Source organism: Rhinoraja longicauda, chromosome 6 (genome assembly GCF_053455715.1).
Source record: "Rhinoraja longicauda isolate Sanriku21f chromosome 6, sRhiLon1.1, whole genome shotgun sequence".
Lineage (NCBI taxonomy): Eukaryota > Metazoa > Chordata > Chondrichthyes > Rajiformes > Arhynchobatidae > Rhinoraja > Rhinoraja longicauda.
Window position 1 is genome coordinate 63572095 of NC_135958.1, and position 15225 is coordinate 63587319.

The window sequence follows — 15225 nt, forward strand, 5'->3', positions numbered from 1 at the left end:
CTACTAAAATGGCGGACGTTAAGCTCCTTTGCGTACGATACTTCAGTATAGGCGATTAGGACGGAGTGGTTCAACTTGCTCCTCTAGTATCTTTGGTAGACAGAGCGACAGGAGGAGGAGGTGGCGGCAATCGAGCGATCAAAGCGGTGGTAGAAGCAGCAGCTGGTGCACCTTACCAGTCGGGCAGGTGCCCTCGGAAGCCTGTGCTCATAGCGGCCAGGGAGTCTGAGCCGAGGTTCTGTCCGCAATCCGTTATAAAGGGATCTGTTAAACGTAGGTTTACTGCCCTTTAGATAGCTAAATTGCTGTTATTCATGCTTGCATCCTATCATCTTTTTTTCCATTGTTTTCCGGTTTGGAGATTTTTATGTGACATGCTAAGATTTAATATAGATGTAGACTCATTATACTCTTTTTATTACATATTTTTCTATTGTTCCTTTGTTTTCATATTTAACTAGTCCTTGAGGCAGCTTTTTTTCTCCAGTTTTTGCTTGTGTCCCAAGAAAGGAAAGATTTCTGGGTTAACTGGGTGTGAAATTCAATACTGCCTTTTGGACTTGGTAATTGTCACAATTGAGTAGCTAGCTAGATCATTTCAGAGAATTAAGAACACTGGAGTCACACGTAAACCAGATCAGTTAGGAATTGCAGTTTTTCTTTTACTGAAGCTGGTTAGTGGTCAGTGTGGTTTGACTTTTACATTGAATTCTCAAATTTTTGGTATCATTCTTCCCCCCCCCCTCTTTTTTTTCCCTCCCTCCTCTGCCCTGTGGCCCACCCAGCTGTGCACCCATTTATCCCTCTATCCCATGTCCCTGTACCCTTCCCGTACGTCCCTTCCACCTATACTCCTACCCCCGGCTTTATATTTCACTCCTTTTCTTTCCTTATCTTACATCCTTTTGTCTCCTTTTCATTTCCGGCTTTTGTCCTCACAACTTGTCCTCAAACACCCTCTCACCTGTGTCATTTGCCAGGCTGTGTACCACCCTCACGCCTTTTCCAGTTTTCTCCCCCTACTACGATTAGTCTGAAGGAGGGTTCCAACCCGAAACATTGCCTATCCATGTCCTCCAGAGATGCTGACTGACCTGCTGAGTTACTCCAGCACTCTTTTTTGTAAGCCAGCATCTGCCTTTCCCTGAGTTTAAAGCTCACTGATACTGCTGGATTAATTTAATTAGCTTCCTGTAACTTCCCTCATTCTTGTACTATTAGCTGGATGTGTTTTGATCATGTCCAAACCTTTTAAAATGATCCTCCTGAGACATAACATTGCTGCTGAATTGTCTCCTGCATCTGGCCATGACTCCTTAATTCCTATTCACAAGTGAAGGCAAGTTGATTTCAAACCTAATGGAGAAGGGGCGGGGTGTTAATTTGTACGCAGTTATTCAAGATAATCAGTTTGCCATGATTACTTTTCATGTGCAGGTGAATGGCGTTCTACCCATTCTCCCCTTGTTCTTTCCTGTCGTGTGGGTGCTGGTCACAGCCTACGGAGAAGCTAGAGTTCTAGCACAGTTCACCAAGGCTGCTCCTGTTCGCATGGTAAGGTTTTTCTTCTGTCTAAAATTAAATGTGGGATAACAGCAGATAAGATAGCTGCTAAGGAGGGCATGACTTTTACTGACTTTCATTTTAAGTAAACGTTGAAGCTCGTGAATGTACTTAACATTTGTAAAGCTGTTGTGGATATAAAGTTATGAGTTCTCATCCATTTTGTGAGATCATTGCATGATAATTAAGTGGTAGGAAAATTAATTTAATGGTATATCACTAAATCAGATTGCCTGCACAGATGTCTGTGTTCTGATGGTTCCTTTGACACAGTTCTCAGACCTGCTGCAGAGTGCATTGGATATGTTTATATTGTGCATGACTGGCGAGTCCACCTTCTGATCCCAACTGTGAAAGTAGTTTGAGTTGAGTGGTGTTCCCAGGTTGCCTGATTCGTAATGAATTTCAGACAGTCTAAAAATAGTTTGTTAATTAATTTATTTTTATGACACGTAGAAATGGGCTATTTGGATGACCGAATCCATGTTGGTATAAAAATGCAAAGTTCTAGAAATACTTAACAGGTTTGGCATTGTCTGTGGCGAGACAAAAAGTCAACATTTTGGGACAATGGGCTTTTTTTTCAGAATTCACATCACTAACCGCCAGTTTTGATACTCCTCTTTAATGAGGTGCACTTTGATCAGTTCTGATTAGAACTTATTGATTCTTTCCATGCAGTTGGCAAAATTCTCTGAGGATACGCTTAGCAGTTACACAGAAGTGGTTACTACAAAGGTAGAGATTTATAGCTGTTTTACATTTCTTGAGTTTTGAATCTGTATATGTCTGATGCACTTTTCATTTGTTCCTTGCCGATTGTATTTGAAGCACAGCCTGTTGTGGGAGTGCTTATAAGTATGAATGAGCATGGGTTTTATTTGTCAACAAGACCATTTTGATATTTTTCTTGGCAACTGTTGCCAGCTGTGCTTTCCTTTCACTTTCATACTTGCTGTGTGTGCTATTGGTTTTTGTTGCTTTGGTCTTTCTGGTGATACTTGCTTCAGGTGACAAACTGTTACCTGGGGTGTGAAGTGCAGCTTGTCAAATCCTTTGAAAACTCCCCTGGCAACGTGGCCTGTTGGCGCCCAATTACAGAGTAGGATTTAATTTTCCATTCAACTAGGCATGTTCATTAGAACTGTGATTCCTTAAGCCTGTCACCAGAGCCATGGGTTGAAAAATGACACAAACCAGTTGTCATTCTCTCTAATTGCTGTCTGCTAATGCCTCTGTGAATGGCTAAATCCCGACTGTAATCCCTCTTCCTCAGGCTCAAATGCTAGTATTATGTAAGGAGTCAGCAACACATCAAAAAAAAAGTCTTAAACCAGGGTACTTTTGTGATTTTATTTCACTTTGGGATTGCTAATTCATCCCAGCTGAAAGGCAGCTCCAGCTGTTTGGCTGTTTCATTATTTTTGATCAAAAAGTAATGATGAAATTATGGAAGTTAATTTGATGTGGCATTCTCCACCCATGCAATTCCTTTGATTACATTGTTTTCCTGCATTTGGCAAGGAGGGAAAGACAAAGAATAAATGTATCTGACTCCTGATGGGAGCTTTAGAAGACAACATTCTGCATAATCTTTTTCTCCACTTCATTGTTTGTTCTGTCAGATAACGGCCAAATAAATGCTCTTTTTAGTTCTGAACAGCATTGTTCCTTTTTTCTGTGTCCCACACCCAGCAGGGATTTTTGTGTCCCACACCCAGCAGGAACTACAGTCACTGATGGACCGCTTCTATCGGGCTTGCTTGGACTTTGGGCTGACCATCAGCCTGAAGAAGAAGAACGTCCTGGGAGAGGATACAGACGTCATCACCATCGACGACTACGAACTCGATGCCGTCCATCAGTTCACGTACCTCGGCTCCACCATCACCGACAACCTCTCCTTGGACACAGAGATTGACAAGAGGAGCGGGAAGGCAGCTACAACTCTCGCTTGCCTCACAACTCGAGTGGACCAATCCAAAGCTGACAGTGAAGACAAAGATAGCAGTCTACAACGCCTGTGACAACAGCACGCTGCTGTACGACAGTGAGACATGGACTACATATGCCAGACTGGAGAGAAGACTCAACACCTTCCACCTTAGAAGCATCCGCCGTATCCTGGGTATATCCTGGCAAGACAGTGTGTCCAACGCCGAAATTCTGTCTGGCGCTGGCCTTCCGAGTATGTCCACTCTACTCAGGCAGCGCAGGCTGAGGTGGCTGGGCCATGTCCACCGCATGGAGGATGGCCGTATTCCAAAAGACATCCTCTATGGAGAGCTAACATCTGGGAGGAGAACCATCGGCCGCCCCCAGCTACGTTACAAGGATGTCTGCAAGAGAGATTTGAAGGCGCTCGACATCGATGTGGAGTCCTGGGAGAGCCTTGCAGCTGACCGTACGAGGTGGAGACGTAACCTGAACCAACATCTCAAAATGGGGGAAGAGAAATTGATGAATGCAGCGGCAGAAAAGCGGGCACGCAGAAAGGAACGCAGCAACTTCAACAGGCCAGAGACCACACACAAATGTGACCTTTGCCACAGAGACTGTCACTCCCGCATTGGTCTCTTCAGCCACAAGCGACGCTGCTCTAGCCGAGGTGTGGAGCAAACAGCCAACTAGGATGCATCACCCATGGTCAGCCATGACCGAAGGGGGGCCTAAGATCCTGACGATATTGTGGGAGAACTTTAGTGAGACTGTTTTTGCAAAAGGAAGATTGTCGTAAAATCAGTGTTGGGTGGTGGAGTAACCACATTTCGCCTTACTTTGCAACATAAGCTATTTGGCCTGACCAATCTTTCGCTTCCTGCTTGAATTGAAGGGAAAGGACATGGCAGGCTGAATAGAGGGGATAGGAAGGAGTTTGAGGGGAATCTAGGTATCATGATAGAAAAATCCGAGCTGGAGAAGGGAAGTGGGAATGTGATTTCCCAGAGAGAAATAGTGAACTGCAGATGTTGGTTTCCAAAAATGACATGAAGTGCTAGAGTAGCTCAGTATCTCTGGAGAACAAGGATAGGCGATGTTTTATTCAGACAGGTCAATTAAATAACGAAACAGTCGGAGCTGACATCCAGCTGGGACGAATTAACAATTCCAAGTGAAGAAGCCTCCCGACCTGAAAGGTCACCTATTCATGTTCTCCAGAGACACAGCCTGACCCATTGTGATACTCCAACACTGTATACATCCCCCATCTCTCTTTTATGAGAAATGTATGCATCAGCTGTTTAATAAATACAAAAAGTACTTTTCAAAAAGCTCAGTAATTTTGATTTTTTTTTAACATATGTCATTTTCGTAAAAGTTAATAATTTGCACCTGTCGATTTAATCTCTGCGTCTGTACTTGCCAACAGGAAATGATGTCCTGTATTTGGAGTCACTTCTGGTCATTACTGCGAGGAAAGTCACTTACCCTTTGCTACACGTCCAGTCTGCTTCAGAACCTGGGCTCTGTCACAGTGAGTATTGATTGTTTTGGTACATATGTTTGGTAGTGTGGGCATCTTCTTGTCTGATACAAGAAATAACACAAATTTTCCGTGAAAATCAGTGTGGGGTATTGGCATAGGGTATTTCTTTGCAGCATAGGCCATTTGGCCTGTCATATCTTTGAAGGATCTCAGGACATTTACATCAGTCCCATTTCCCTCATTTGTTTTCCTGTAATCTATTCTATCTCAAATATCTTCTGATCCTCCTGCCATCCGCCCACTCAAGAGGCAATTTTTACTGTGGGCACAGCCCACCAGCCCAACTTTGGAATGTGGCAGGTAAACTGGAGCAACCGGAGAAACCCACACGGTCATAACTCCATACAAAAGTACCCAAGATCCCTGCAGTCGCAGGAACAATAGTATGATGTTCATTAGTAAAAATGTTACTGAGATTTTGAGAAGGAAATCAACCTTTGCTACTTGAAATTTAGTTTAAAAAGTTATCTTGCAAACACCAATATATTGTAATGTAGTTTACATCTGCCTGACATTGGATAAGACTGATCAAGCTGAAGAAGGCTCCAAACCCAAACTGTTATCTGTCTATTCCCACCAGAGATGCTGGCTGAACCACTGAGTTCCTCCAGCATTTTGTTTTTTGCTCCAAATTCCAATTTCTCTTGTTTCTGGACACTTAAAAAAAAAAAGATTTAATTATGTTTAGCTCGTTGGAATTTGAAAGGCTTTTAGTTTTTGCCTCTTACACTCATTGGGCTTCCTGAAGTTCTTAAACACACTCTTTGAAGGGGCTAAGCAAGGAAATAATTTATCTGTTTTAAAAGCACTGAGGAGGAAAACCTTCGACCAGGAAGATGTACAGGAAAAACTCCAGTTAGTACAGCATCTGATTGTTCAGAAATCTTGATAGTCTATCATCTGCGTGGTTTGGTATGTGAGCTGGGTGTACGGAGTGAGGCTGGTACTAGGTTCTGGACCCCAATCTGCGTGTATAGCCGGTGCCTGGGTTGGGATTCCAGATACTGGGGTTTAGGCATTTCAGAAACTGAGTCAAGGTCTGGAACACTTTTATATTTCCCCACTCCCTAAGTTGGATTGATTGGAACATGTATTAACGCTGTGTAACATGTAAATAAACTGAAATAAAAGTGGCTGGATATTATTAAAAGTAACATCTTGAGCAGCACCATAAAGTACCAAGGGGTGCAGGATTATCAGTGTTTTACTGTACGATCAGTTGGGCAGAAATGTAACAAATGGAATTTAATACATCAAAGTATGAGGTAATATGGGGAATAACAAGTCAAGAATAAACAATAAATGGTATGATACCGAGTGGTGTGGAAGAGCAAAGTGACTTTGCTATGCGTGTCCAATAGACAAAAGACAATGGGTGCAGGAGGAGGCCATTCGGCTCTTCGAGCCACATATCCTTAAATAGCAGGACAGACTAATAAGATGGTATGCTTTGCATTATTAGCCAAGGCATAAAATATAGGAGCAGAGGAGTTGTACTCAAAGATAATAAAGCAGAGCAAGATAGACCACTCGACCCTAAAAGCCGTAGTATGTCATGGCACCATTTTAGTAGCCAGAAAATTGCAGAGACATTTAAAAAGAAAAATAAGAAAAATCTGTGAATTGATAGATGAGATATATTTTGCATTTTTATTGTATCATCACACATACTGTTCCCCAAAACACTGATTACACTACGAGAGGCATAGCGAAGGTTTGCTTACTAAAATGGCAGACGTTACACCCCTTTGCGTACTACACTTCAGTATAAGCGATTTCGATGGAGTGGTCCATCTTGCTCCTCTAGTATCTTTGGTTGTACTTGGAGCACATACAAAACTAGTTAGGAAGCAGCATGAGCTGTGTGTACGTCTGGTGATCATGTTACAGGTCGGATGTGATTGCAATAACAGAGTGCAGAGGAAATATACGATGTCATGGCTGGGTTGGAAAACTAGTTATGAAGGAAAGATTGAATAAAGTGTTTTCATTGGAATAGAAGAGGCTGAGGGGAGGCTAATTTGAGATGTTTAAAATGGTGATGGATCTGATTTAAATAAAGAAGAAGCTATTTTCTGTAGCAAAGCATATTAAAAATATTGGTGGCTGGATTTAAAGTAATTGGTAGGTGGTGAGGAAAATTATCTTCAAATTGGCAGGGGCCTGGAATTCACTGTGTGAAAGAACTACAGAGGTAGAAACTCTCATTTCATCTTTGGTGTGGACTGAGTGGTCTTGTGTTGTAACTTTTTGATGATGTGGTTACTGATTGTCAGCAGGTGCACAGAAGTATGTGGGATTTGCACTCTGGTGCTGAAATCCGAAATGTGATATGTTGGAAATTCTAAGTACGCAGGAACAGGGGCCACCATTTAGCTCCTTGAGCTTGCTTCTGTACTTAATAAAATCAAGACCATCTCACTTGTCTCCATATAATCATACGAATCTTGTTGATCTCTGTTTAATGATGACGAACTGAGCTCATTGAGAGAATCATTTACTGTTCTACCATCCTTTGTTTCAGCAAGTTTTAACCTAACTTTTCTTCGGACTGTTATCATTATGTCTCCTTGTCCCAGTATCACCTGTGGAAAACATTTTTCACGTCACTGACTCTGACTTCCTTTCAAAACCTTCCCTTATTTAGTTTAAAGACACAGTGTGGAAATAGGCCCTTCATGAGTCCATGCCAACCAGCGATCACCTGTACACTAGTTCTATCCTATACACTAGGGACAATTTACTGAAGCCAATTAACTTACCAACCTGCATGTTTTTGGAATGTGGGAGGAAACCGGCGCACTCGGCGAAAACACACGTGGTCACAGGGAGAACATACAAACTTGGAATAGGCAGCACTCCTGATCAGGATCAAACCCAGGTCTCTGGCACAGTAAGACAACAACTCTACCGCTGCACTGCTGTGCCACTCCTATTCTAGATTCAGACCTGAAGCCCAGTTAGCTTGTATTTGTTTGGGTTTTCCAATTCAGGGTTATAATTGTCAATTTGAATTGTTAGGTGCTTTGCTGTGTGGACAAGCAAGGAATACTGTCCTGGCCCAATCCCAGTCCGGAAGCGGTTCTGTTTTTTAGCGGGCGTATGGAGACAGCACATGATAGCCTAGAGGACCTGGAAGATGACATGTCCATGAGATCATTTTGTCATCCAGAGATGGAAGAAGAGAAGGATGAGGTGAGTGTCTTCCTTATCCTGATATTCATAGTAGAACCAGAACTTCTGTTCAATCTTTTAATTCCATATTTGTGTGACTACTGTGAAAATGTAATGCTCAAGATTACCTGTTGTGGAGAGAAAACATTGTCATACCCAACAAGCTTTTTTTTGGCAAAAAGTATTGTGTTGTAAAGTTTACATTTAAAAACAATTTGAATTTGAGAACAGAATGAGAACATTTAATTCCACCATGTGTCTTTAGAACTCTGAATGTCCACAGTTGCAAAACTCATCAGTGGTCTTTGTTAAAGGATGGATTCGTGCATTGCATGGGCCTAAGATTATCGTGCTTCCTGTTTTCAGTATGCCATATAATATGCCCTGAATGTTTTTGATCCTTCTACACTACTCCCTCTTTCACCAAACCAGAACCTTCCCTCAGAATACATGCATGACTAAAGCTGTTTCCATGTTACTACCACAGAGGAGCAGATGACGTGTAGCTCTTTTCTCCACCTTCATCCATAGCCCACCTCTAGAAATAAGCACGATCTGAGTAAAGATCAAACCCTGCACCTCAGGGCCGATCTGGTTTGATGGGTGGCAATAAATCAATAGCGGTGTGAAAAGCTGTATGTCTCAACATAGGACCATGTTCATTTGTACAATTTTTAATGATTGAAGATTTGAAATTTCGCTGTCTTAAGCATTCAGTTTTGTATTCTAATGCTACTATCTTGAGTATTAGTGCAATTTAAGAATTGGGCCGAGTTTAGAGTAATTAGAGGAATATTTTCCAGTGGCAAGATTGAAGGTTGGAAACAAAAGGATGCAGATCAAGAGTTATGGAGAAAAGTCAGAGGGAAGATGAGAAAATATTTTATGGTGAATTGTATTCTAGATTCTGTAAGAAAATAACTGCAGATGCTGGTACAAATCGAAGGTATTTATTTCACAAAATGCTGGAGTAACTCAGCAGGTCAGGCAGCATCTCAGGAGAGAAGGAATGGGTGACGTTTCGGGTCGAGACCTGAAGAAGGGTCTCGACCTGAAACGTCACCCATTCCTTCTCTCCTGAGATGCTGCCTGACCTGCTGAGTTACTCTAGCATTTTGTGAAATAAATGTATTCTAGATTCTGTTGCTTTAAAGAAAAACATTCAACCAGAACTTAAAGGAAAGTTGAGTAGGCATTTAAAGAAAGGTAGAAAGAGCAGAGTGTGGCCATTCAAAGGCAAAACTGTCCAGGGCTTGTTGAAAAGGAATGTGTTTAATTTCCAACACTTAAAAATCCCTAGCCCAGGGAAGCTGATGCTCTACTGCCCAACACTGGTCTGGAATTTCTACATATCACCGATGAGGTCGAGCAGGAAAAAGAGGAAAAGACTGAGAGCACTCCGCGGTTGAGGAAACGAAGTGACAATCGGCGATGCAAGCACTTGTCAGGCTCCAGTGTCAGCTTCAGCAAGGACACAGAAGGAGGGGTGGATGATGCGACACAGGTAATGAGGATTGAAATTGTACGAAACATTTCTGGTTATACAAGTATTTTCTTTTTAGTTTGTTAACTTTAGTTTTCAAGTGTTTTTCATGCCAATAGCTTACATGGGCCAGTGGTGGGAATGGTTTATAATATGTAGATTATTTGAAATTTTTGTTTATTTCTGACCCCATTGGTGGAACTTATGTCAATTTAAGTCTCTTCAATTTGTCTGGGTGAATTGTACAGCAGATATTGAAGCCACAAGGAATAGATGCCATGAGTATTGACTTAATTTGCATCTCGTCCAGTGTGTTTTACAGGTGAGCGGTATTGATGAAGACCTTGACCTGGAAGCAGATGATTATATCTGCGATTACCACCTGGAAATGCTGAGCCTCTCTCAGGACCAGCAGAATCCGGCCAGTATTCAGTTTGATGACTCGAACTGGCAACTGCACATTTCGTCACTGAAACCACTGGGGCTCAACATCCTCCTCAATCTATGTTACTCCACCGTTACAGAGCAAGTGTGCCGCTTCTCTGATCATCTGTCCAATATCGCCCTGCAAGAGACATCAGGCACAGCCGTGCCAATCCATGTTCCTTGGGGGCTCTGTGAATTAGCCAGGCTCATAGGTATGTGGATAGTCCAGTGTTTCCAAGATAACTAATTGAAGTGTTCACTTTAAGATTCAACATCTGAATGGATTTAACATTGATGTGATTTCTGATCTGCGCATATTTGACACACTGTTTTATTTCATCTACATAATAGCAATAAGAGTTGGCTGCACAGCTGAGATTGCTCCCTCAGTAAGATCATGGCTGATGTGGTTGAATTGGTCATGGTATTTAGAAGTTTAAAAAAAAACTGAGCCTATACTTTTGATGAAGGATCTTCTACTGGAAATATTAGTCTTTTTTTTCTTTCCATGTTGAGCTTGATCTACTGGTGTTTCCAGCATTTTTATTTAAGATTTTCAGGAGCTGCAGTTTTTTTTAATAAACTCATTGGCCTGTTTATAAGAGTAGGTGAAGATGGCAAATCTATACAACCTCTTGAAACTTTGAGAGTGGACTCATGAAAATCTTATACAATTGTATAAGATTCCTCAAGGATAACTATTTGAATTGGCAGCAAGTATTTTAGCTGAGCATTCAAAATGTGAGGTAATGTGACATTGAAGAACCAACAAAAAAGTGTGCTTTGATTTGCTTGTAAGACAAAATATTAATTTCTGCTGTTGATGGACTATTTTTTGCCTACAGATTTCATGCTGTATCTGGTTTGTAAATTAGCCTGTTGCAGATTACAAACACTCTGGTTATATGCTAGAATGCTGTTGTATCCACTTGGTAGAAAAATCGCATTTGAATTGTATTTTTGCAAACTTGCTATGTTTTAATAGTCACTGAAGATTTTTAGATAATACCACATTAATAATTGTCGGGCAATCCTAAAATCAGTTTAAATTTCTTGGTAATGCAGAGTTAGTTACTTGTTTTACTTCCAGTATAATGGATGCATTTATACCTTTTATTTGCCATAACCTGTTGAGATGCGATTGACAGTAAAAGAGCCTGAAGATGGTAAACAATTTTAAATAAGTAATTAAAGGCCATGTTCTCATTCTGTAGTTATTGGACAACTAATAGACAATAGATAGTAGGTGCAGGAGTAGGCCATTCGGCCCTTCGAGCCAGCAATAGACAATAGACAATAGGTGCAGGAGTAGGCCATTCAGCCCTTCGAGCCAGCACCGCCATTCAATGCGATCATGGCTGATCACTCTCAATCAGTACCCCGTTCCTGCCTTCTCCCCATACCCCCTCACTCCGCTATCCTTAAGAGCTCTATGTAGCTCTCTCTTGAAAGCATCCAACGAACTGGCCTCCACTGCCTTCTGAGGCAGAGAATTCCACACCTTCACCACTCTCTGACTGAAAAAGTTCTTCCTCATCTCCGTTCTAAATGGCCTACCGCCATTCAATGTGATCATGGCTGATTATTCTCAATCAGTACCCTGTTCCTGCCTTCTCCCCATACCCCCTGACTGCTATCCTTAAGAGCTCTATCTAGCTCTCTCTTGAATGCATTCAGAGAATTGGCCTCCACTGCCTTCTGAGGCAGAGAATTCCACAGATTCACAACTCTCTGACTGATCCCCTCTCATCCTTCTAAATTCCAGTGTATACAAGCCTAGTCGCTCCACTCTTTCAACATATGACAGTCCCGCCATTCCGGGAATTAACCTAGTAAACCTACGCTGCACACCCTCAATAGCAACTAAGATAGGAAGTAAGGAAAGAAGTTCCTTCTTTCTGAACGAAACGTGGGAATAAATTTAGTGTTTTTTATTTTGTAGGCTTTACCCCTGGTGCCAAAGAACTCTTCAAGCAAGAGAATCATCTGACCATGTATCAACTTCCGATAGCAGAGATGGTCAAAGAACCGGTGCCACGCCGACTTTTGAATGTAAACAAGAGGAGACCACCACTCAGTCACATGATCAGTTTATTTGTGAGAGATACATTGACCGGTGAGTCTTATCCTCAGTGTTATTAAATTTTGTATCTGACGCTGGCCTGCAAGTCAACTTAGAATTTTCCCTTAAGATACACTAATGGGCAACTTGTTTTTTTTGCACAAACTATGCATCTTTTTTGGCTCAGTGAATTTTTAAAGATATTTTTTTATCAATAAATCTGTTTAAAATAAACCTATACTGTAGCGACCATAGAGAATGGTCCGGGTCGTCGAACCCTCAGATTGGCCAGCAAGGTCACGTGTGAGCGCGACCGTAGGGATTGGTCCAGAGAGCGACATCGCTGATTGGCCAGCGTTGTCATGTGCGCTTTTGGCGCCCGAAATGTTCAGTTCGGCGAAGTCTTCGAAGAAGACAGTAAGTTTTTGATGGTTGTCCTTTACCTTGTTGTTTAACTTTGTATTCGAATATTGCGGCTGCAATAAACTTCTTCTACAACCAACAAGTTTTCGGACTCGCCATATTGGTGACCCCGACGTGATCTGGACGATCACCGACTATGCAGGAACACGACGCCTCGTTGTTGAATGCCGCGCCTGGCACACCGGAGTTAAGCGCGGTAAGCGTTCACCTTCCGTTGTTTTGGACACATTCACCGCAATCTTGGTTTGTCCACACCGAAGCCCAATTTCATATAAAGGACATATCGGCCGACTCGACGAAGTATTACTATCTCGTCAGCGCTCTATCACCGGAGACGACCACACGCGTGATGCGGTTCATCGTTAATCCGCCTGCGGAAAGCAAGTACGAGGCAATGAAGAAATTGTTACTGCGAACCTTCGGGTTTAATAGGCATGATTGCGCTGAAAGACTTCTGCACCTACCGGACCTCGGAGATCGACGGCCGTCCGTTCTCATGGCCGAGATGATGATGCTAGCCGGTGAGCATACGGATTGCCTCATGTTCGAACAGGCATTCCGAGAGAAGCTTCCTGAGGATGTCTGACTGCTGCTCACGGATTGTTCTTTTAAGGACCCCGAAGCATATGCAGCGAAAGCGGACGCGCTCATAGCGGCTAAAAACAAGGCAAGCGGTTCGATCAACAAGGTCTCGACATCGGTGGCCACGCCACAGCGACATCAAGATGGCGCCGCGTCTCCCGCCAGTTCTCCGAAAGCCCGCCAAAAAGATCCGCACAAGCGCGGCTGGTGCTATTATCACCTACGATGGGGTAGAGAATCCCGCAACTGCCGCTCACCTTGTACCTTCGCGGGAAATGCCTCGGCCGATCGTACATAGGGGCAGTTGCGATTGGCCAGAACCGACGCCTCTACGTCCACGATCGATTCACGGACACAGAATTTTTGGTAGACACGGGAGCCATCGTCAGTATAGTGCCGCCGACCGACCTCGAAACCAGAACGGGTAAGACAGGTCCCACCCTCATCGCGGTTAATGGCAGCCCCATTCGCACTTTCGGTATACGGAAGATGTCCCTTGTGTTAGGCCTCCGCACGTACGAATGGCCATTCATCATAGCAGACGTCAGACAAGCGATCCTAGGCGCAGATTTTCTCTGGGCTTTTTCACTGGTCCCTGATGTCCGCGGTAACGACCTCCGACCCTCCGCCAGCGAGGAGCCCGTCGCTCCGACAATCGCCTCCCCGCCCAGCCCTACTGTCCAGGCCGTCGTCGCGGCCCCTGACTCGTATGCTGAGATCCTGGCGGAGTTTCCAGAGCTGCTCATCCAACGTTTTGACACGCCTTCGGCCAAGCACGGCGTGGTCCATCACATCCGCACCGAGGGCCCTCCCGTTTTCGCTCGGGCCAGGAGACTACCGCCAGACAAACTGGTGGTGGCACGGGCGGAATTTAGGAAGATGGAGGAAATGGGCATTGTCCGTCAGTCCGACAGCCCATGGGCCTCGCCGTTGCATATGGTCTCCAAGGCATCTGGGGGGTGGAGACCATGTGGCGATTATCGGCGTCTCAATGCTGTCACCACGGCTGATCGCTACCCCATACCGCACCTACAGGACTTTTCGTCTGGGCTGGAAGGAGCGGTGGTGTTCTCCAAAATCGATTTGGTGCGAGGATACCACCAGATTCCGGTGCGGCCGGAGGACATACAGAAAACTGCCACGATTACTCCATTCGGGTTGTTTGAATGGTTGCGTATGCCTTTCGGTTTAAAGAACGCGGCACAGGCTTTCCAACGACTGATGGACCGTGTGGGTCGGGGTTTACCCTTTTTGTTTATTTATTTAGACGACATCCTGGTCGCCAGCCCCTCAGTGCAGGAACACCAGGTCCACTTGCGGACTGTGTTCCAGCGGCTCCAAGACCACGGGCTCATTATCCAACCCTCCAAGTGTCAATTCGGCCTCCCTTCTCTTGATTTTTTAGGGCACAGAATTAACCCTGCCGGCGCCTCCCCTTTGCCCGAGAAGGTGGAGGCTATCCGGGCATTTCCCAGGCCCACCACAGTAAAAGGACTACAGGAGTTCGTAGGTATGGTTAACTTCTACCATAGGTTCGTTCCGGCAGCTGCGCGGGTCATGCGCCCGTTCTTCCAGTGCCTTGCGGGAAAACCGGTAGAGTTGATATGGTCCCCGGCCGCAGAGTCGGCTTTTACAGCAGCTAAGGCAGCATTAGCAGACACCACCATGTTGGTCCACCCGAGCCCCTCCGCCCCCACGGCCCTGACGGTTGACGCCTCTGACGTGGCGGTGGGCGGGGTCTTGGAGCAGCAGGTCGGTGGCCGTTGGCAGCCCTTGGCATTTTTTAAGCCGGCAACTAAATTCAGCTGAGCTGAAGTATAGCGCATTTGACCGAGAGCTTCTGGCCCTCTATTTAGCTGTTCGTCATTTCAGGTATTTCCTTGAGGGCCGCCCATTTGTAGCCTTTACGGACCACAAACCATTAACATTTGCATTTTTCAAATTGTCTGACCCATGGTCGGCCATCCAGCAGCGGCACCTGACTGCTATCTCCGAATTTACCACCGATGTCCGTCATGTCGCGGG

The 15225-nt window shown here is 44.2% G+C and overlaps 1 protein-coding gene across 1 annotated transcript in view; it reads left to right on the plus strand.

Annotated features, from left to right (window-relative positions):
• tmem94 (transmembrane protein 94) overlaps positions 1–15225 on the plus strand; it is an 89111-nt gene that overhangs the window by 32032 nt on the left and 41854 nt on the right. Inside the window, 7 exon segments of the mRNA XM_078401162.1 lie at positions 1438–1554; positions 2245–2301; positions 4934–5038; positions 8072–8245; positions 9525–9728; positions 10018–10345; positions 12076–12249. Coding sequence (XP_078257288.1) covers positions 1438–1554; positions 2245–2301; positions 4934–5038; positions 8072–8245; positions 9525–9728; positions 10018–10345; positions 12076–12249 — 1159 coding nt within the window.